The 24079-nt window shown below is 37.0% G+C and overlaps 2 protein-coding genes across 3 annotated transcripts; one reads left to right on the top strand and one right to left on the bottom strand.

Annotated features, from left to right (window-relative positions):
* The first annotated feature begins 7125 nt into the window (after positions 1-7125).
* LOC130941192 (serine/threonine-protein kinase EDR1-like) lies at positions 7126-16025 on the top strand. Of its 2 annotated transcripts, XM_057869607.1 has the most exons (13): positions 7134-7892; positions 8921-9343; positions 9716-9819; positions 10212-11323; positions 11757-11797; positions 13676-13744; positions 14018-14118; positions 14264-14342; positions 14428-14526; positions 14674-14742; positions 14867-14916; positions 15327-15503; positions 15609-16025. In XM_057869607.1, exons 1-13 carry the CDS (start codon positions 7413-7415, stop codon positions 15742-15744), a joined length of 2940 nt encoding a protein of 979 aa, XP_057725590.1. In that variant the 5' UTR covers positions 7134-7412; the 3' UTR covers positions 15745-16025. The 2 variants fall into 2 exon arrangements, 1 of the variants encoding a protein (XP_057725590.1); XR_009070552.1 differs by lacking the exon at positions 15609-16025 and having other exon boundaries at positions 7126-7892; positions 14632-14742; positions 15327-15383.
* Positions 16026-17797: 1772 nt separating this feature from the next.
* On the bottom strand, positions 17798-20264 carry LOC130941193 (pentatricopeptide repeat-containing protein At1g10270-like). Its single transcript, XM_057869608.1, has one exon. The coding sequence runs from the start codon at positions 20154-20156 to the stop codon at positions 18123-18125; it is 2034 nt and encodes a 677-aa protein (XP_057725591.1). The 5' UTR covers positions 20157-20264; the 3' UTR covers positions 17798-18122.
* Positions 20265-24079: the final 3815 nt, after the last annotated feature.

Here is a 24079-nt window from a genome sequence, read left to right as displayed (position 1 = left end):
CGTCCGCGTCACAAGCACCGCACAACTTATCCAGATCAGCCAAATATCTTATCTTTCCTTCTCCAAATCTAAATCTTTTCTTTCCCTTCTTATTTCTTTCTTTCTTCCTTTCTTTTTCTTTCTTTTTTCTTTTAATTGGTGTTGGAAATTTATTTGGGTCATTATTTTGCTTTTGGATTGTTAAGAAATTGTTTGACAATTATATATCATTTTTTAAGGGTGTTGCATGTTCAATTTAATACTTTCCATACCTTATTTAATATGCATGCTTTGTGTTTGTGAAAAAGCCCATATGGCATTGTGCATTCTTAATTATTTTATCCTTCTACTCTAATGCCTGTTTTTCACAAAACCCTTTCCAATATTTTATTAATTGAATATAATTGTCAATACAAACGTTATTGTTAGTTTCTCACGACTAATAATACATTATGGCTTTTAATGCTTGATCTAAGTTACTCATGCCTTTTGTCAGCATGCCAATAAACATCTTGCATCTAATTGCCTCAATTTATCATGCCCTGTTTCCATTGTTATCCTAATTTCATGGAATCGCGACCATGTGTTAACGACATTCTTCTTTATTTTGGCATGATTATTACTCGTACTACCCTCTTCCTTGCTCTATCCCTTTGACTTCATGTCCCTTTCTCTTCTCCCTTTTCAGGATGGCCACTAGAAAGGGTAAAGAGAAAGACTCTACAACGAGCACCGGCTGAGGAACCACAACCCCCGCCGACCTGCACATCTTTGCATGCACCGAGGACGATGCAATTTTTAAGTGTGGGGACATCGATACCGATCTCCACGGGTTAGTTAGTCCCTTCTCAACACCAATTTTTGTTTTTCATTGTTGCATTTGCATGTTTGTTTGATTTTGTGCATGTTTTACCACTTGGTTGAAGTAACATTTTCTTTTTCAAGAAAACTTTTTATAGAATTTCACTAATTTAAATTAAAAAAAAACTTTTTGAAAAAAAAAAACTTTTTTGAAGAAATATTATTTTGGAACATGGTTTAGAGCTCGAACACACAAAACCAGTGAGATTTTGAGCCTATTTGATTGGTTGCATCTTATCAACCAATATTTTATTTTTGGTGTGTGTTTTTCTCTCTAAAATTGTGATCTTTGTCTTGCTTAATTCTATATTTCTATTATTTGATGTATGCATGCACTTATATGATTGAGGCCTCGTTTCACTGAGCTTACATACCCATATGGCCTTACCTTTTATTATCCTTTGCAAACCAATGTTGAGCCTATTTTACCCCTTGTTCTTTACTTTAGCTCATCACTAACTCTAAGCGAAAAACAATAATGTCCTTAATTTGAATCCTTGATTAGCTTAGACTAATGAAAGCGCTCATAAATTAAGTGTGGGAAAAGTGGGTTTAGAAATGTTTGGTTTGAGAATTGAGTATGTTAGACTTTGTGTGAAAATGTGAAAAATGTTAAGAACATGTTTATGCATTCAAAACCTTAATCATATGCATAAAAAAATTACTAAGAAAAGAAAAAAAAAAGAAAAAAAAGAGTAGAAAAATAAAAAGGGGACAAAATGCCCCAAAGTAAAATGGCAATAGCAATGCATATGTATGGTACTCAAAACTTGGAATGCATAAATATGTAGTAAACGCAATTAATGGGTAGTTATTGATTTTATATTACATGGATTGTCCTAAGTTAGGTGGAAAGTTTATGTTAATTAAGGATTCAGATTTTAGTCCACTTGACCAAATACAATCCTACCTTGACCCTAACCCCATTACAACCCTTAAAAGACCTCTTGATTTGTGTATTGGTGCATTAAATTTTTGTTGATTGTTAGATGAAGAGCAAGCCTTAGAAAGCAAGATTAGTAGAGAATTGAGAGAATTGAACCTTAAACACCTGAGCGATCAGAGTGCATACACTTCCGGTGAGGGTTCGATGCTCGATTCCTTGTTCCCTGCTTTCATGAGCTATCTTCTTCTTGCAAGTTATCTGTACTTCATTTTTATGATTTGAATTAGTGAAATCCAATTTATGTTTATCTTTGAGAGTTTGTTTACTTTTAACCAAGTAGGTAAAAGTATTTTGCATTTAGCTGCATTCACATAAGTAGGTTGTATTTTATACATCCCACCATTCTACCTTCACTCTTATAGCTTCTTTTGAGCTTAGCATGAGGACATGCTAATGTTTAAGTGCGGAGAGGTTGATAAACCACTATTTTATGGTTTATCTTGTGCTTAATTGAGTGGATTTTATCAATCTTTCATACACTTATTCATACTAAATGCATGGGTTTACATTCTCCTTCCTGATTTTGTGCTATGATTGAAAACATGCTTCTTTGGTCTTAATTTAGCTAATATTAATCCTCTCTTATAGCCATTATATGCCTTGATACGTGCGTTAAGTGATTTTAGGGATTACAGGGCAGGAATGGCTCAGAGGATGGAAAGGAAGCATGCGAACGTGGAAGGAATACAAGAAGTTGAAGAAATTGCAAAGCTGTCAGCCTGACCCTCTCGCACTAAAACGGTCATAACCTGAGCTACAGAGGTCCAAATGAGATGGTTTCAGCTGCGTTGGAAAGCTAACATCCGGGGATTCACAACAATATGTAATTTGTCATAGCTGCCCTGAAGTTAGGTGATGCGAACGCGTGAATGATGCGTCCGCGTCGTATCTGCGAATCTCAACCCACGCAAACGCGTGGATGACGCCTCCGCGTCACTTTGCGGTGACCTGTACGAACCATATTTTACAATCAGCGATTTCTGGGCTATTTTTAACCCAGTTTTCAGCCCAAAAAACACAGATTAGAAGCTATAAAGTGGGGGAATCCATTAATTCATCATCATACACTCATAATACACTTTTCATAATTTTAGATGTAGTTTTCAGAGAGAGAGGTTCTCTCCTCTCTCTTAGGATTTAGGATTAGGATTTCTATTAGGATTAGGATTGTTTCTTCATACCAGGTTCAATAATTTATGTTTCTCTTCTATTTTTGTTTATTCTGAAGCTTTTATTTGTATTTGATTTATGTTGCCCAATTGGCTTATGAACTTTTCCATGTTAGAATTGACATCTCCATGCAATTTGAGGTATTCCAGATATTTATGATTTTAATTTAGTTTTCTATATTCTTGGCTCTGGTTGATTAATTGGTGACTCTTGAGTTATCAAACTCATCGTGATTGATAATTGTTATTTTTGCTAATTGAATTGAATTCCAATAACTCTAGTCCTTTCTTAGGAATTGATTAGGACCTGAGGATCAAACTAATTAGTCCACTTGACTTTCCTTTGCTTTTGTAAAGGTTAACTAAGTGGGATTAAAACTCAATTCTCATCATCATCGATAAGGATAACTAGGATAGGACTTCCAATTTCTCATATCTTGCCAAGAGTTTATTTTACAGTTATTAATTTTTTTACCTGTCAATTAACATACTTCTTCCTTACTTTCAAAACCCCCAATTTACAAGACTCATAACCAATAATAAGAACATACCTCCCTGCAATTTCTTGAGAAGATGACCCGAGGTTTGAATACTTCGGTTATCAATTTATTTAGGGATTTGTTACTTGTGACAACCAAATGTTTGTACGAAGGGATTTTCTGTTGGTTTAGAATCTATACTTACAACGCGACTATATTTTTATAAAATTCTTTACTAGCAAAAATCCTAACGTCAGCGTGCCACTTGAGTTCGAAAGCGTGGCACGCCAAGGTTGACAAGGGACGAGCGTGCCAATTGAAGGATTGAGCGTGGCACACCAAGCCATTTTGAAGGGCACGTGACACGCTGATGAAGCGCCAGCCACACGCCAGCTAAGGAGTCACGTTTATTGAGTGTTTTCTTTCCCTCCAAAATGTAATTTTCCCCTTTTTACTTTTGTAATTTCTTTATTTTCACTAAGTGTAGTATAAATACCCCCAAAGAGTATTGAAGAGGGGGGAAGCAGTTAGTTCTAGATCCACTTTTACACTCCACTTTTGAGTACTTTTCAAGCTATGAATAGCTAACTTCCCTCTCATTGAGAAAGGGAGCTCTGTTGTACTTGATGGATTGATAATAGTGAAATTCTTCTTCTCTTCATCTTCTCTTTGATTTGCTAGAAGGAATTTCGGTCTTAATGCTTAGTGTTCAATTATCTTGGGAAAGAGATTGAATGCAATTGGGTTTCATGGGAACCTTGGGAAAGGAAACATGAAACCATGCTTGAAATCTATTCTCTCACTTGAGTAGAATCTGGGTTTCGGTGATGGGATACGTGGCATATAATTCCCCTCTACCTAGCTCTACAAGGGTGTGTGGTATAATCAGGGACCAAGCATATCTCTCTTCATGAGCAATTAGACCAAGGAATTGGCTATTGATCAAGATCTGAGAGATTAGTCACCAAGGGATTGGGGCTCAATCAATCATGATTGCCAAGAGGTCAGTGAGTTGCATGATTGAAGAGGATCTAAGCTAGATTTGATCCAAAGAGACAACATCTCCCAATCTCAATGAATTCCCCCATTCTTATCTATCCATTTCTTTATAGCTTAATTTTACATTCAGCAATTCCCTATTCCTATTTACATTCAAGTCATTTATGATTCAGCACTTTACATTCTATAATTTCTAATTCTGCACTTTATTGCTTTTCTTTACATTTTAGTCATTTACATTTATGCCATTTACAATTCTGCACTTCACAATCTTATTGATTCGCTTGACTAATTCATCAATCAATTAAAACTGCTTGGATTTGCCAATCTCTGTGGATAGATCCCACTCTACTGTGGGTTATTACTTAGCGATAATTTTGGTGCGCTTGCCAAAAGAACTGATTCACTAAATTTTTAAAAGGGGTAGTGAATTCGATTCATCAGTGGTCTACACCCAAACTTGAATTCTCTTCACCAAGGCTTACAAGCTTAAACCTCCATACCAAAGTTTCACAAGCAAAAATTGAATCACCCCCATTGTTCATCAAAATCACCAAATACACTAACATAATCAATTTCACATATATACATTAATTTAGGGTTCATTAAATTTGATAAATCACAAGGGTTTTAGGTTTCTTACCTTAACCCACTGAACTTTGTGATGAATATAACCAATGGCCCATATTAGAGCACTCCTAAACAACCAAAATAATAAAATTACTCAAAATCCACAACCAAATTCAAATTCAAAGGGGAAAGCAAAAACTGGGTAGAGGTCATTAGAAACTTACTACAATATCTAGATAGAATGGAAGAGGAAGAGAAGAGTAACGTGTAGCCGCAAACAGCTCGTCGATTGGAGCTCCGTAGCTCAAGTTATAGTGGTTTGAAGTTGGATGTGAATAGTGCCACCAAAACCCTTTTTCCCTCTTTTATCAAAAGCACTTTCATGGACCTGAGACTTTATATGCACCGGTATTCTTTTTGCAGCACCTTCAAGAATCACGAGTGTTGGAAACCCCCTGTAGGTAATAGCTTTAAAGTAAATTATGATGCAAGTTTATTTTCTGATTTGAGTTTGGCTGGTTTTGACGGTGTATTATAAGAGACTTTAATGGAAGTTGGATCTTGGGCTGTTATGGTAGTTCTTCTTCCTGGTCTTTCATCGGATGTGAATTTTTTGCAGTCTGAAGGAGTCTTATCTTAGCCTGAAACTATAGTTTGAAAGACATTGTGTGTGAAACAAATTGTTTGGATGTTCTGCACTTTTTACATTACTTTAGTAGTGAGTACACGTTTGAAGTTATTAATTTAGGCACCGTTTGGTTATTCTCTAGGTCCACAAAAGACATGGACACGGTAGTACATGTTCACCGTTTGTTTGTTGAGACACAATTTTTTTTAAGATACGATTACACACGGTTACCCACAAAAAACGTGTATTTTGTGTCTTCTCAAAATGTTGAGACACAGATTTTTGCCTTGAGACACATATTGAATTAAAGTTTTGGACAATTCTATCCTTATTATTTTTTTGAAAAATCCATACTTATCCTATACTATTAACACCTTCTCTCTTCTTTTCTAATCTCTTTTCTCTTCCCTCTTTGTGTTTTTCTTTCATCTTCTTTTACCCCTTTATCTTCTTATTCATGCCCCAAATAGCAGATTTAATCGTCATCATCATCTTTTTCTCTTTTCTTTTCTGTTCTTTTTTCTTCTACCCATCATCTTCTTTTTCACACTCTAGAGGGTGGATCTGGTCTTCGTGTCGATACTTCCCTCACTTCATCTCCAGATCTGTATGTGCTCTTTTATCTACCTTTTCCATGTGCTTCTGCCTTCATGTTTTTCAGATCGTGCTGCTTTCAGATTTGCCTCTTTTTCAGCCGTGGCGACAATAAGTTTGGATGATGAAAAAAAGTTACACAAAATGAGCCACCACTTTTTCTTAAAAATTTGTATTTTATGATAATGATAATAAAACACAAGAAAGAGCCAAGTTCAATTACTGCCTCCTTCTCTTCTTTTCATTTTTTATTTTTTGTTTAATTTTTTTTAATGATTGAATTGCTTATGAATTAGAGACGTTGATGATAGTAATTTGGATTGTAAAAAAATCAATGGTGGTGGTGGAAAGCAATGATGACAGTGATGAATACAGTATAAGGACAAAAATGATATTTGATTTAAATAAGTGTGTCTTATACACTATAAGCAAACATAATAAAAAAATTGTGTATTTTGTGTCTATGTATCTCTATGTATTTGTGTTTTTGTCTTTATATCTAAAAGACACTAATCAAATACGGCCTTAATTCACAAAATTCAGAAATTTTTATCAACATCTTAATATATTCAAATTGACTGGATAACTAGAAAAGCAAATAAAACAGTAAATTAGATAGCTAGATATGAAAAAAAAAAAAGATAATCCCAATCAGAGTTCAGTGATATTCTCGAATAAATTATCAGTTTTGATTTAGGATAGGTATTTGTTTTTTGGTTTTTTTTTTTTGTGTTTAGGCACAAAAAAAAATTAAATTAAATGGATAAGGTAAAGAAAACGAGAGTAGCCATGATGTCGATGGCGACCTCCACGCAAGACTATTCATAGGACAAATTGGTTGCCATGCCAACACCCAATTGGCGCGTTTCATTTCGCTAACACTGCGTGGCATTTTCGTAATTCTGATCAATTCGCAGCCCACTTTCCTTAATTCTCACCGTCGCCCCAACACTTCTTCCACTCTCCGAAGTTTTCCCTCCCAACCAACACTTTCCTCTCTAGTCCCTTCACCCCTTGACCATCCCACAAAGACCACAAAGAAACAAAGGGGCCACGCGAAACTGGGAGAGAAACAAAGAAAAGGAAAACAAAAGGAAGGAAACTCGACCGAACTGAGGCTCCAATTCGAGAAATCAGTGTTAGAAATCGACAATTTTCCGTGATCTAGTTTTCCGTCTCTGAGCTGAATGAGTGAAAGAGGGAAAAAAGAGAAGCAAACGGAGAAAAAGGAGAGAATGAAAAACATTTTCAAGAAGCTTCACATAGGGAGCAGTAGCCACGATCCTAACCGATCCAATGAGATTCCGCCAACTGTCCCCTCGCCGTCGTGCGCCACTGATCACCGTGCTGCTGTAGCATCACAGAATACTGGCGTATCTCCGGCAAGCCCGTCACCGTCGTCCTCTCCCTCTGCGGCACCGTCTGTCGCTCCGTCTGGTGTCGGCGGCGCCGCCGCTGCGATCGTCAACCGGCAGGACTTCTTCTCGTCGGAAGAGGAGTTTCAGGTGCAGTTGGCCCTAGCAATCAGCGCTTCGAACTCGGATTTCGGTGGCGATCGCGAGAAGGATCAGATCCACGCGGCGACGCTGCTGAGTCTTGGAGGACACCGAATTGATTCGGCGAGGAGCAAGGATGAGGTTGCCGAGGCGCTGTCGAGGCAGTACTGGGTAAGCTCATTTGGTCAATTCTCGTCTGCGAATTAGGGTTTATGGTTGGTTAGTGGGTTTCTTCTTTTGCTATTTTTTTGTAATTTTACTCTTGTTTTAGGCTTTAATTGATATTTTTTTTTGTTTTGCTGAGTGAACTCAATTGCGTGTTTGGAGCTTAGGACTAGCAATTGGGTGAACGGCGTAACTTTCAAGGATTTGGAATTTTGACTTATGTGATATCTTTTTTACTATGGTCTCTGGACTGATTGAATGTGCGGTGTGTTCAAAGCTAGTCGAATGTAATATTTAATTGTTTGTTCTTTGGAAGTGCATTGTGTAACCTTGGAAATGTAGATCGCTATTTTTGGAGCCATGGGGAGTTTATTGGTGAGCTTGACATTAGAAGAAAGGTATAGGATGGCAATGATTGAGATTCTTACGGAACTGCTCTGTGGGCTCACAATTATTACCATGGTTAATAAGCTTGACATTTCTGCTGGATAATAAGCTTAATCGTCTGCCACATGTTGAGTTGGTTAGGTCGCGGGCATTGTCTCTGTGCTTTACGCTTTCAACTTTCTGTGTGGATGTTATCATTACTAGTTGCATTTCTGGGTTTCTAGAGTTTGTATCTCTAATTTATCAGTGCAGCCTGTATGCTTTTTCATCTTACTGCTTATTTACATCATAATCATTATTCTTGTGAGAATTGTGCCTTATACCATATTTGGTTTGGAAGCTCCCAAAAGCCATGTAAACTTGCTAATATGGGACTTAACAATTATATTGCTAATATGGGACTTATACCATATTTGGTTTGAATCTTGAACAGCCATGCACATTTTCATTTGAACTGCAATACATATACCATTGTTCCTAATTTATTGGCTGTCAGTGGAGCACCAAGATAGGATAATCAAGTTTGTAAATTGTATTTGATGATTGATTGAACATGAATTGCTGGCACCTTTCCATTTAATTCTTGCTTCTTGAATGGTTTGTGTTTTAATTGTCTTACATTTCTTATTCTCTATTTCACTTACTAGGATTACAATGTGCTTGACTATGAGGAAAAAGTGGTAGATGGTTTTTATGATGTTTTTGGGCTTTCTGCTGATTCTGCAATGCAAGGAAAGATGCCATCCCTAAGAGACCTCGAAACAGACCCTGGGGATTCTAGCTATGAAGTGGTCATAGTTAATCGAACAGTTGATCCTGCCTTGGAAGAGCTAGTGCAAATTGCACATTGTATTGCATTAGACTGCCCTGTCACCGAGGTTGGTATTTTGGTACAAAGGCTTGCTGAACTTGTTACAAGCCATATGGGTGGTCCTGTAAAGGATGCTAGTATTATGTTGGCAAGATGGACGGAAAGGAGTACGGAATTAAGGACATCACTTTCAACAAGTTTATTGCCTATTGGGTCCTTAAATATTGGGCTCTCTAGACATCGTGCGTTGCTTTTCAAGGTTAGAATTGTTGCTTTTTTGGTGATTAGAGTCTTGTAGGCCATACCTTTATGTTAAGATAGTCTAGTCATAACATGCAGTAAGGGGCTGCAGACAAAATTATACTAAATGGAGTAGGATATCAATTTTTTGGCTGAATCTGGTCATCAATACTTCTAATACTATTTGATCCTTCTAACCAATGGACTTGTGGATGTGTATAATTGCGAAGTATTGTTTGCGTATTAAGTCATTTGGCTTAATTGAGAGACATTTGTTTCAATGTATTTAAGGTTATCATATAAGTAGTAAGAATTTTTATTTAGATTTTTGAAATTTCTGCATACCAATTACTGGATCTGTAATATTTTATTTTGTTTTCTCTGGATGTAGGTATTGGCCGACAATATTAAGATGCCTTGTAGGCTGGTAAAAGGTAGTCATTATACTGGTGTTGAGGATGATGCTGTCAACATTATAAAGTTAGAGGATGAAAGGTTAAAGTTTTTAATACCCTTGTATGCTTCTCGTGTATTTGTTGTTCTCTGCATGTCCGTTAGGTTTTCTCATTCTCTTTATTCTCTTTTGGGATTAATTTAATTGTTTTAAAACACACAAAAGGAGGAGGGCAACCACAGACTCATGCTGTGGATGTGCACAGCCTGCTTGGGGGTCCCACCCCTTTAGGGTGAGGAAAAGTATTTAATGAAGGATTGATCTCATATTTCTGCCTGTTCTGTGGTTGTTCACTCTTGTTTATCCTCTTTTGTGTGTTGGAACTTGATGATGAAATTTTTGGTCCCCATATGCATCTCCAGTTGGCTGTTGGGGTTTTTTTTTTTCTTTTTTTTTTCGTCCTGACTCCTGATATCTCCTATACTGCTTTCAGGGAGTTTTTGGTTGATCTCATGGCTGCTCCTGGAACCCTTATCCCAGCTGATATTTCAAGTACAAAAGATAGTGCCTTTAAATCTTACAATCCAAAGGTTGTGCCAAGTTTACCTTCCTCTAATGAAATTGGGTCTTATTCAACACCTATTCCTGCTGATGAAGGTAGTAGTCAAAATTCTGTATTAAGAAATCATTCACCACCATGGAATGAAAAATTATATTTTGAAAAGCCTGAGTATGCACGACCTAGCTTGGGTTTCAGCAAAGACGCTGGTGTTGGTCCTTCTAAGATACCTAATAAAAGAAATACGGAAATTTCACCACCATACTCTGGTGCTTCTCTGTACAAAGGGACTCTTGGAATGAATGCAGTTGGTGATGGGATGAGATTAAATGTAAATGTTGTACCATATGCTCAGAACAACCCCAATGATTCTCATAGCCTTTTTGCAGATCTTAATCCATTTCAGATAAAAGGAACTGGGAAGACATCTGTGCATAATATACCTGTTGAAAATAAAGCTCCTGAGCTCCAGAGTACAAGAAAAAATACTATTCCTGGGCAACCCCCTGTACCATGGAAGAATTGTTATGCTTACAATGAAGTTTCCAGGAAAAATAATCGTAATCCTAATGACTACAGTCCTACATTATTAGTTTCTAATAATTCTTCCGTGTCTGAAAAGGTTAATCTCAGTGGTAGAAAATCACCATACAGTTCAAATGTAAATAATAACATAAATGTTCAAACTCCACCGCAAGTTACTGGTTCCATGATAGCACCTGCAGCAATTGAACAGAACTGGATTCAGGATCTTAATGCTGATCACAATGGGGGACATGTGGAGCATTCTCAGAATGTCATGTCAGAGGCTTTTAAAGAACATGAAAACAGTGAAATCAGAGATATTGACTGGAGGGCGTGCACACATGACAGATTCATGGGAAGCAATTTAAAACTAAAGGAACCAGAGAGTCCTAGTTCATCAGTTGATTCTATTTCAAACAGGCCCAGGGTTGATCCAAATCCACCAATGTTGGATGATGTAGATGTTGGTGAATGCGAGATTCCATGGGAGGATCTGGTTATTGGAGAAAGAATTGGTCTAGGTAATGTGCATGATTTGTCTTTGCTTCTCTTGTTTCTGTTATTATTATTTTTATTGTTGTTATTATTATTATTATTTGTAAAAATGTGATTGGTTTTCACAGTAAAGATGATGTGGAATTGAATAATTTCTTTTAGTGGATTTAAGCACAGATGGCAATCAACCATCAATTACCGAGATCTACCTTTATATATATTGTCAAATTACCTATTTTACTCCCCTTTTCTCTATTCATGCAAAGCATGTTCTGATGGCTATTGGCATCTGTGAGACTGTGACTTACAAAATTATATTTATACATGACATGCCATTCAGAGTTTCAAAAGGATATTTTCTATGATGGCTCTTGTTGTGTCTAAGCTTTACATCTCTACTGATATGTTTCTTAAGTGTTATGTTATTTTTTATTTTTAATTCATGCTTGCTTTAAATAGGTTCATATGGCGAGGTATACCATGCAGACTGGAATGGCACAGTGAGTACTATCATTCCTTTATATATTTGATTGGGTAAACTAATCATCATCATCATCATCATCATCATCGTCATCATCTATTCTTCCCTCTGTGTGTGATAAGATAATTTGGAGACCCATCTCATGAATTGTTACATGTTAATCTATTCTTCCCTCTGCGTGCATTCACAAGTGTAGTTATAGCACCCCTCTTTTAGAAAATAACTGATAAAAGCAATATAAAATTTGATTTGTCATGGTTAATTGAAGTTGCCTAAGAGCTGAGTATAGAAGTAGATAGCTTTTCCTTGTCATTTGTATTGCCTTGTACCCTATCTTGCCCTTGAGTACTTGATTTGTTACTTATATGAAAATTGAGAATGCATCAAAGTCCCTTTTTATTCCTTCTATCGATTATTTAATCCTTTAATGCTGATGGATGATATGCTTTTGTTGGGGCCGGTGACTAGATAAATTATAATTAGGGTAAAGTATGCCTTTTTTTGTTCCTAATGTTTTTTGTATGTTTAATTTGATTTAATTTTGTTTCTAGCTTTTCAAATAAGTTTCAATTTTATCCCTATTGTTAATATTTTGACAATCAACAATAAGTCAGAATTTCCCCAAATTTTAACACCCCCCCCCCCCCCAAAAAAGAAAAAAAAAAAACCAAAAAAAGCTTCCCCTTCTGCCAAAGCCTCCCTTTTTCTCTCCCAAATCAACAACGGCAACGCCATTGCCATCACTCCCCCCCCCCCCCCAGCATGTGGTTGGCGCTACTTCCTTCGCCGCCACTGCCATCACCTCTGCCTCCTCCTCCATGCGCCAGTGCCTCTAGGTTCGCCTCTGCTTCCACTCTTCACCTTCGAGCTCGACAGCAGCTGTTGGATCTGACCCTGCCACTGTTGAGCCCTCCTTCTCTGTCTCTGCCCACTTCTGCTCCGTTGTTGTCTTCAAGCTCCTCCTTCGACTCTGTTTCTGCTTCTGCCTTCATGTTCATCATCTGACTCTTGTCTTCTTGCTTCTTGTCTTGAATTTGCATGTTTCTTAATATATATATTTTTTAATTTCTGAAATCGATCTGTTTCTTTTTGTGAATGGTTTAGGATTTAGTTGGTGGTGGATTGTGAAAAGTGGGATGATGATATTCTAGTGGAATTGGGGGTTGGTTGAGGGGGGTTGGGGTAGGGTGGCGTTGTGGTGATGAGTGAGGGGCGGTGGCATTGATGTGGTGGCTGTGTGGTCGGGTTGGTTTGGGTGGGGTTGGAGTGAGATGGTGGTGGTAGTGGATGGAGGCTGAGGTTTGGTTGGGGTGAAAGAGGGGGGGGGGGGGGTTGTGGTGGGGTTGTGACAATGATTTGGTGGCCGTGTGGTGGTGGCGAGGGTGGGGTAGGGTGGTAGTGTATGTGAGGGGTGGTGGGGAAAAGTGGATGTGGCGGGTGGCGGGTGCCGGGATGATGATAATAGGAGTAAAATTATAAAAATAAAGTTGACTAAGTGTTGATTGTCAAAAAATCAACACTAGGGGTAAAACTAGAAATTGTTTCAAGCGTTGAGGATAAAATTAAATCAAATTAAATGTTAGGGGTAATTTTGAAGAACTTTGAAAGTGTTAAGGACAAAAGGCATACTTTCCCCCTTATAATTATTTCATTCAATTCTTGTGCTACTAGTAAGAGAGATTGGAGAATTTATTCTCGCACTATCTTCTAAGTTCCATGGAAGTGTGAAGAATAGGAAGGCAAGAAAAACAAACATGAATAGCTAATGTTCTATTACTATAGTAATAAATGTTCAAATCGTTTCATGATATGGTTAAGTTCAATTGTTTTTTAGCCAACCCATAAGGTTACTTTTGTAGCCTCTATTCTGACTGATGATCTACTGTTATAATATCAGGAAGTTGCTGTGAAGAAATTTTTGGACCAGGATTTTTCAGGTGCTGCCTTGTCTGAATTCAAAAGAGAAGTAAGTAATAATTTAGCTTTTGTTCATATAATTATTATTCTTTGTGCAAAAGAAATAGAGAAAACTTTAATATCAACAAAAAACCATTATGTTGCTTAAACTATTGAGAATATTTGGTGGACAAACCAGTCAATGAAAAGAATAAAATTGACAAGTGGATGAGGTGTGGAAAGTGAAGCAATAAAATGAAGGGCAGTGATTAAGTGGGCAAGGATCCACCATCGTTGTTTTCTTGAAGGCCAAAAACTTACCTGCTTTTCCTTTTGATGCCAGGTACGGATAATGCGTAGACTGCGTCATCCAAATGTTGTTCTTTTTATGGGTGCTGTTACCCGTCCCCCCAATCTTTCAATTATTTCAGAGTTTCTTCCAAGGTAGATTCCTTTTTATTTTTTCCTTTCATCATAATTGTTGGACAAGTAGTGGTACTGGCTTATCAGCAACTTGTTCTTTGCAATTTTATCTCTGTTGCATGTTTCTCTTATTTGTTATGCTGATGTTTTATATGTAACATCTCAGAGGAAGCTTGTACCGAATTCTTCACCGGCCTAATTGTCAGATTGATGAGAAACGAAGGATAAAAATGGCTCTGGATGTGGTAAGTTATTGCCCTTCTTTCCTTTCAATAACCATTAACACCAGTGAGCTTTTGAATTAAGAAATAAGAACACTCCAATTTATAGGCCAGGGGAATGAATTGCTTACACACTAGCACACCAACTATTGTTCACCGTGATCTGAAGTCCCCAAATCTTTTGGTTGATAAGAACTGGAATGTTAAGGTGAGTGGTTCAAAACTTTTATCTACACATGCAGTGCTTTCCATCTCTGATTTGTACCTCCTCCTAAATTCCTTTTCATAACATTCAATTTATGTGTTTGTATAGTGGAGTTGGTAGGTTGATTCTGGAAATATGCTATTTTCACAGGTATGTGATTTTGGTTTATCACGCCTGAAGCACAACACATTTCTATCATCCAAGTCAACTGCTGGAACGGTGAGAACTAGATAAATCTATGGATTATTTTGGAGCTCATTTTTATTCACATGCTGCAACAGGCATGTGCCTTGCCTGCCATTTCTGTATTCAACCCTGACATTATATTTTATGGACATGTTAGCCTGAATGGATGGCTCCTGAAGTTCTCCGCAATGAACCCTCAAATGAGAAGTGAGTTGTCTTCAATCGATTTTTTAGCTTTTATGGATTTGTAGTGTCCCTTCAGAGTTTGGAGATGACACTGAGTACAGCTGCCTTTGTGCCCCTAATATAACCAAATTTATTTCATAATTTATCAGTATTCACTATTTAGTAAACTGATTTCTGCTAATCCTAGCTGACAGTCTTTTGCTATATGAAAATCACCTTAAAGCAGAAATGGTTCGTGTTAGTAGGCTTTTAAACAAATTTGTAATTGGTAATATTTCCATATGTAAACCTAAAGAAAAGTGTCTTCATATTGAACGTTTATAGTGATTCCATACTTAGGTGCTGTGTTCTACTGGTGAAGTCTATTTGTGCTTTTATAAACTGCAGCTGCGTCTACCAAGTGCATCACTAATTATATTTCAAATGTACAGGTGTGATGTTTACAGTTTTGGGGTCATCCTATGGGAGCTTGCGACTCTAAGGTTGCCATGGAGTGGAATGAATCCTATGCAAGTTGTTGGTGCTGTAGGTTTCCAGAACCGTAGACTTGATATTCCCAAGGAAGTTGATCCTTTAGTTGCAAGAATAATCTGGGAATGTTGGCAACAGTAAGCATGTTTAACTTGGTAGTTTGATTATTCAGTTTCCTGTATAATCACTAACTAAACTATTTTTCCTGTGATGAAAATTTTCTGCTCCCCTTTTTTCCTCAGGGATCCAAATTTGCGTCCCTCTTTTGCACAGCTCACAGTGGCACTAAAATCCCTTCAGCGTCTAGTTATCCCATCTCATCAAGACCAGGTAGCATCACCTTTGCCGCAGGAGATTTCTGTAAATTCCACCCCCTGAAATGTCTCACTTTCTCAAGTGTCAATAACTAGGCTATCTTCGTAGTTTACTTATGTGAGTATAAAGTTATTAAATGGAACAAGAGAACAATAAGAGCCAAAGAGAAGAAAGATTAAAAAAGAAAAGGAAAAAAGATTATATGAAATCTTGTAACGGCAAATATTTGTGTTTAGAATTGTATCAATTGTTGCTGCAGCCAAAACTACTGCAGTGCCATTTTGTATGTATTAGCATGTCCGAGGAACCAAAACTCGGTAGTATATGTAAATTGCTGTACCTCATCTCCAAAGTTGTCATGTCTAAAGATTAAATCTTCATCACGCTCTTCCTTTTTTTTTTCTCCGCCGTTTATAGTCTGGTTAGACACTTAAAACTACGTATATACAAAGGCAATGTTGGGGTTGTGCGAGCGTGAAGAATTTTAACCACTTATAGTCTTTTCACGATGAATATTATCAGGACCATGCTTTTAGAAGGTAGAAATCCGTTAAAAGTAGCACTTATTCCCAATTCGCTTGCATATTGGTGATTTCGTTTCTGCGTTATGCGTTTCTCTATTTTAAAAAACTACCCAAATTTATCATTACTATTGAAGATAACTTTTTAATCAACATAATGGTATCCACTTATGTTACAATTGCATAAAACAAACAAATACGAAGATTTTTAATTGGGAAAAGAAAGGGTGGATGAAGTTAAATTAACACGATACAAAAGTTTATAGTGTTCTGTTTAACAACTTAAAAATATAATTATATATATAAAAAGAATTTACTTGTACTTTTAGTTTTTAGATCGTAGAATTATTGTGTTAACTTGGATTGGTTTTTTTGAGTGAAAAAGTATTTATCTTAAAAAATAATTTTTTTTATTTAATTTAAAATTTATTTAGATACATCTTTTAAAAAAATTATTTTTATTAAAAAAATAAATTTTTTTTTAAAAGCTAACAATACCTTGCTTTTAAAAAAAATAGAAGTAAAAAATATTTTTAATACTTGAAAACTCTTTAAAAAACTATCCAAATGTAAAATAAATTGGTTTTTTAAGTAAAAAAAAATACTTTTTCTAAAAAATAAAACATTTTTATTCAATTTGAAACCTTTTTGAATACGTCTTTTAAAAAAAATTATTTTTATTAAAATAAACAAATTATTTGCTTTTTTTTTTTCAAAATCCAACAATACCTTATTTTGAAAAAAAAAACAAAAGACGTTTTTAATATTTAAAAATTCTTTTTAAAAAGTCTATCCAAATGTGAAATAATTTTTACTGTTAAAAAGAAAAATCTATTTTGAAAAGATGAAAAATAAGTATTTTTTTTAAAAGTCAATCCAAACTTACTCTTAATCATGTCTAGATAATAGAGAATTTATAATAAAATTTAACTGCTATAACTATTAGAATTGCCATGATTCTAATAATGAAATAAGTCGTTCCAAATATTATTCTCATTTTTTAAGTTGTTTATGGTATTTTTTAACCTGACAAATCAATGATTAATCTAATGTGTATCTAAACTCTATTTAAGAATTTGTTGTTAGTCAGTAGATTGCTACGTATAACATGTACAAGGCAAAATTCAAACAAACGAATAAGTTAATTACTCAAGGAATCTTGTTATATTATTCTCATTTTTAATGCTACTTCACATATAATTTGTGGCATTATATGTCTGCATGAATTTAATGAGAAAAAGGTGTCATTAGAAAATACCCATCCCTAATTATAAGTGCCAATTTATTTCCTTACTTTTTTCCTCCTAGGATCATACTGTCTGAAGCCTAACTAAATTTTTAGTAGTATATTTTCTCCTATTCTAATATAATTGTATAAGACATTTCGAAACCTGAAAAATCAGATTAATATGGTACAAAATAAACTATATAGCCATTCAAACCGCCACTCCCACTGTTACTATACTTTAACAAGTAGTGTTTGTCAAGTGAAAATTCCTTACTTTATTACTTCAAGTTAGACATTTGACCCTACATAATCTGACTGGATTGGTGTCATAAACATTATAAGTAATATCCAGTGCATCATATAAATATAGGCTCTCAAGGTAATATCTTAGATCATTTCAGCAAAAATATAACATCAATACAACATATAAATCTATCCAGACATTAAATTAAAGGTTGAGCTACAAGAATAAATTAAAACATGCCCATATCTCATGAATTATCATGGACTAATATATCAAAATAGATCCTTGTATCATCATCTATAAACTCACAAATGCCTAGTAATTCTGAAGACCATAACTCCGCATCAGTAGACACAAAAAGATACCGTAATGATAAATCACCTCTTCTTTCAATTCAAAAGAGAACCAGAATCACTAAGAATTTACTTTAGCTCCAAAAATCGAGCAGCTACTTGTTCATGACTTCTACTTGCTGTTGATGTTGATGTGACTCAATGTGAGAAGGGGCTCCTGATGATGGATGATGAGGTTCAGTTGTCTGCAAATATGGTCCAGGGGCTGTATAGTAATGGGGCGACATTTGATTTGCAGCTCCATATGATGGAGGAGTGGATCTGGAAATCTGAGGAGTTGCTCCTGACCCTGACAGAGGCTGATATTGTCCTCCTGAAGAAGGTGGATAATGCCCCGCCATTTGCCGATGTCCGTATGGTGTTCCATAAGGTTGATGTCCTGCTATTCGTGGTGGAGGGCCAGAAGGCGGACTATGCCCTCCTGCCGTTTGAGGCGGGGATCTTGGTGGTGGTGTTGGTGGACGGTATCCAAATCTGTTCATGTTTAGCAGTCTCGGAATCTCCTCCTCCCTCCCAGCCTTCTGGAAAGTCTCCATCAAATATGTCTGCAAGGGAGAAGTAAGGCCGATGCCATACCTTATAACCTCATTAAGCAACTCTTCGCTTTTATCCAGCAAACCGTTACTGCATAGACCCTTGATCACAACCTCATAGCAAGTAGGATCAGGTTTGGGATCTTTTTCTCCCATCTTACTCAAAATTTGAGCACAGTCAATAGCTTTCCCATTCTTAATCAATTCATCAAACACCCTATTACCAAAGCTTGCAACCACCCTTAGACCGGCATCCACCATTCTATGGAACACCCTCAAAGCGTCATCAATCCTCTCCATCTTCAAGTATGCCTCAATCAAAGTCCTATGAGTTGGCACATCAGGGCTCAAAGATTTCGAGCACAGCTCTTCAAATAGTGTTTCCGCTTCAGACAGCATTCCATTCTCACAAAACCTAGCAATAATATTATTGTATCCTGCAACGTCCATAGCAAAAGGCTTCGAATTTGCCCTGGTCCCAACCTTCTTAAAAGTGGCAAGTGCTTCTGCAAACTTCCCCAGCTTAAAACACTCGTTGACCATTATATTGAAGGTATCCGAGTTCACAGCTTGAAAATTCGGAGGAGTATGATTATCCAACATCTGATGAAACAAAGCCCACGCCTCTGTGCTCTTGCTGTACTTGAACAAGACCTCCAACAAGACATTGCAAGTAGCGGGCGTCATTCTAAACTCGCGATCCAATAAGGATTTGTAAGACTCCATTGCCTCCTTATCTCTACCCTGCTTGAAGTACCACTCCATGTAAGTAGCGTTGACAACCCCATCATACACCAAACACCTCTCTTTCAACTCATCAAATAGTTCATTGGCCTTGTCAAGATTCCCCAAGTTAAGGAAACCAGAAATCAGATTATTGTACACCAGAGAGTCGGCACCGTGGCCTTTAGTCAGCATCTCACGCAAGAGATCGACGGCCTCGCCAATGCGGCCGGCGTCGATGAGACCCTTAGTGAGATGGCGATAGGACACAGGGGAAGGGCTGAAAGGGGCATTGGCAATGACATGGCGATAGATTTGGATCGCCACGTCAACGTTCCCCTCATCACAGTGGGTGTTGATTAGGTTATTATAGGAAACGATATTGGGAACAATATTAGACTGGTTGAAGAAAAAGTGAAAGAGAGCGATGGCCTCTTGGTACCTCTTGGCGCGGTACATGGCGGCGATGATGGCGTTGCAGGTGAAGACGGTGGGGCGGGTGACGGAGAACACAGAGTGGCGGGCAACGGCGGAGGCGGCGTCGAGGTCGCTGGCGCGGATTAGAGACTGGACGCGGTTGTGGAGGCTAAGGCGGGGACCGACGAGGGCGGAGGTGGAATCCGGGAGGCGTGGAGCGTTGGGGTCACGGGAGGCGGTGGATTGATGAGGAGGAGGACGAATCGCATTCAGGGGAGGCTCGATGCGAAGGCGGCGCTTGCGGCGGCGGCGCTCTGCGGCTGCTTCTTCGGCGGAGGAGAACGCGAATGAACGACTCTGTGCAGTGAAAGGGAAAGGGCGAGAATCACAAACGGCAACATCTTGGAGCGTCGACAAACGGCGGAGGGAGCGGAGGAGGAGTCGGTAAAGCGGCATCGTTTCGTTGTTGGTGTCACGAATAGGTGAGAGAGAACCAAGCCCTCCCTCTACACCAAACCCTTAAACCCTGATAACTTGCTTTCGCCTTTCAGACTGCGCAGTAAACTGGTGTATGTACTGTATTTTCACTATTTTGTACGAGATAATATATAAAAGCTAAGTCTCTGGTGACTATGACTATGGTGATTAGTTGTGACTATAAAATGTACCTTTAATAAAAAGATGACAAATGTGTTTTATCTTGTCTTTATTAACTTACTGTTTAGATACTAAATATGATAATATTTTTTTTTTGTTATTAAGTATATAACATTGTAGATAGAGTAATCTCTTAATGTTAAAGAAAATGCAATAATCCATTGTTTATGTGTGGATTGATATATGTTTAGTACTAATAGGTATGACCTGGTCTGAAAATTGATGGGATGAATAATGAATTGATAATTTCCGACGAAAAGAAGAAAGTGGCTTTGTATGTGATGAGGGGCGGACTCAGAAATTTAAAAGTGGAGGAATTGAAAATTAAAATTTTGTATAATTAAATATAATGTATATATTTGATAATAAATATAATTATAATTAATTTTTTAATTAAAAAAATTAATAAATACTTATTAAATAAAAGAATTATTTTAGTTTTTATAATTTTTTTATAATTTTTTTATGGTTATACATCTAATAAAATATAAAATTATTTATTTTTAAATATTTTGTTAATTAATTTATTTTATTAAATATTTATGTGACAGTAAATTATATTTTTATATTTTATACCATTAAAAAATATGATATAAAATAATATAAGTTAATTGCATTAATAATTTTGTTATGTGAATTTAAAATATATTAAAATATTTTTATATAATAATAGGGTAAAAATTAATTAAAAATAATAAAAAAGAACAACTAAATAAAATTAGAAAAAAATAATATTAAAGTATTTTTTATATGATTATAAATGTTCAAATTAATTTTAAGAAAAGAAATGTACAACAAAAACTCTAAATTAAATAAAAAATACAAATAATATAAATATATATAAAGAAATTTAAATTCTAATACATAAAGAATAGTTACTCTTTTTACTATCACTACATTATTAAATTTTACTCTATACAATACATTTATTATAATAGTATATGAATTTTTAAAATTTGTTGAGGGGCCAATCCCACTATTTGCCCCCCTTGAATTCGTCCCTGTGTGTGGTTGAAGACAGTTAATAACGATGGATGGGTTGTTGTTGACTTCGCAAACCTTCAACGCTGAGAAGATCTCTGATGCCCCTTTTAGGATCACACCCTTTTACAGCCGACGAGAACCTCGGCTGCACCTCTCACCTTCAACGCCAATGGAGACTCCACCTGTCCCTCTCACCTTCAATGGCCATGGAGAAATCAGTTCTTCCTCTCATTTTTAACGCCGACGAGGACCTCCCCTACTACTCCTGCAAACTCAGAGAACAACTGGCCGCCAAAAAATGCAGACGAGCGACGAGTGCCTTCCAATTTTTACTCACTAATTACGACGGAGTCCTAGTTCTTCCAGGCTTCATGGAACTACACCCTCTACTGTTGGGATCGAGGATTTCTCAATTTTTTTATTTTATTCAATTTTTGTATTTTTGGTTTTGAAATTTCATAATGAATTACTAAACTCCTCAAAATGTTAATTAGTAGTTGTTTATTGATTCAAAATTTTTACCTTGCTTCATTAGTGCATTTACGATCATTACATCTAGTCAAACTCTTTTTCTCATAATTTTTAAACATTTCACATGTCAAGTTTGGATTGGTTGCTAGTCCTTAGCCACCATAGTCATCAAATTAATGAAGCCACCAAAGACAATACTTATATAAAATGCAATTATTACAAGTACACACCAAAATCACTCTTTTTATTTTGGATTTTTTATATAAATTAAATAATTCTATTATTTACCGATATAAACAATTTCTAGCATTTTTACCAAATTGCGTCACATCTCATATTTCGTTTACACTGTAAACAAAATATGGTTGATATAACAAGACATGTATATTTCGTTTACAGTGTAAACAAAATACGTGTAAAATAAATTCGTTTACATTGTAAACGAAATACGTTAGGACAAATTTTCAGCAGTTATAAAAGGACGTGCAATCCATTGTATTCTTCACAACAAGTTCACTATTTCTCCTAAACCTTATTCTTTCGCAAATTAGTCATAATGTTTAGTAGTAGTGGATATTTGGTTGTATATGTGTATCTCAATTGTCTTATGAGGAATGGTGATAATGAGGTCGTGTTTGAGTGTGAGAATCCCATGTTTTTGCGTAGCCCGCGAGTTGCATCGTTGTCGGAGCTGAAGACTCTGATATTGAGGAATGTCGCTGATAGTGGGAGGAAAGAGGTCGGATGAGTAGAGTATAGGCTGCTAGCACCGATGGAAAATTGAATTTTTCAATTTCGTCTGTTTTGGCTGTATGGTGACGAGCATGTGCAGCTGATGTTTGACATCCATGGTAGAGTTATAGCCAAGCAAGTGATGGAGCTCTTCGCAGAGGTTGGTAATGTTGGTGGTGCTGGATCTGGGCAGTCGAACTTTGTGCAGAATGATCTGCCTCTCGCACCACTGCCCATCCATGTTTCTAGTCCGTTGGATGACATGAATGTTGACGGTGAGGAATTTGATGAGGATTATATTGTGGATAGCAACGACAGCGGTTCGTCACAAGATGATGATGAGGAGGAGCTTGTGCCCGAGACTTCGGTGGAGCCATCACGCCGGTATCTTTGCTGGCCCCGCAGCCAATTCCGACGTTGTCGTCAGTGCCAAGTCATTATCATACGTTGGACATGGATGCGATGCAAGAGAAAAATCTATTTTCCAACACGGGTGAAGACGATTACAAGTTAGATAAGGGTATGGAGTTCATGGTGGGCCACAGATTCAAAAGCAGAGATGCAGTATTGCAAGGAGTGAAGAATTACAACATCCATCGAAATGCAGAGTACCGAGTATTGGAGTCTGATCGATTAAAGTACCATGTGCATTGCCGACAATACGAAGCAGGCTGTCTTGGAGTCTCCACGTCATTCTCCAACAGAATCTCGGATATTGGTAAGTGTAGATGGCATCTATATTCTTAGCCGTTACTTTTATGGTAGATGTACATGTTAAACAATCTAGTTTTATTTCTTTAGGGAGGTGCGTAGGGTGGGAGGCACACACACGTGTCTAGCTCCCACGATGTCTCAGGACCCCAACAGTTGGACAATACTCTCATCTGCTGTGTCATTCTCCCGTTGATACAATCCAACCCTTCTGTGAAGATAGCCACCCTACAGGGTGCAGTTAGACAAAGCTATCACTTCAAACCCTCGTACAGGAAGGTGTGGATGGCAAAACAGAAGGCAATTGCTCAGATATACAGTGATTGGGAGGAGTCATACAACAAGGTACCGAGGTTACTATAGGCACTACAGAGTTGTTGTCCCAAAACAGTATGTGATATCAGTGTTGTTCCATACTATGATGGTCACCTCCTGGTACATGAATGCAATTTGTTTGACAAGGTTTTCTGGCCTTCCCTGCCTTTGTGGAAGCCTTCAAGCACTGTAAGCCATTCATATCCGTCGATAGAACGCATCTGTATGAAAAATATGGTGGAGTTTTTCTTATGGGAGTAGCACACGATGGGAATGGCAACATACTTCCCATTGCATTTGCAATTGTGGAGTTCGAGACAACAGAGTCATGGTCTTTTTTCTTAACCAATCTGAGGAGACATGTAACGCCCATGGAGGGTCTGTTGATTATTTTGGACAGATCTCAAGTGATAAAGGCTGCACTGTAAAGAGATGACAGTGGTTGGCTGGTGGACGAAATTGTGATTCAACAATAATGGCTCTTTGGCATGTGCCTAAAAACTAACTCA

This window comes from Arachis stenosperma, chromosome 7 (assembly GCF_014773155.1).
Source record: "Arachis stenosperma cultivar V10309 chromosome 7, arast.V10309.gnm1.PFL2, whole genome shotgun sequence".
Lineage (NCBI taxonomy): Eukaryota > Viridiplantae > Streptophyta > Magnoliopsida > Fabales > Fabaceae > Arachis > Arachis stenosperma.
Note: the sequence above shows the minus strand (reverse complement) of the source record. Positions and strands in the feature narration are given on the sequence as shown.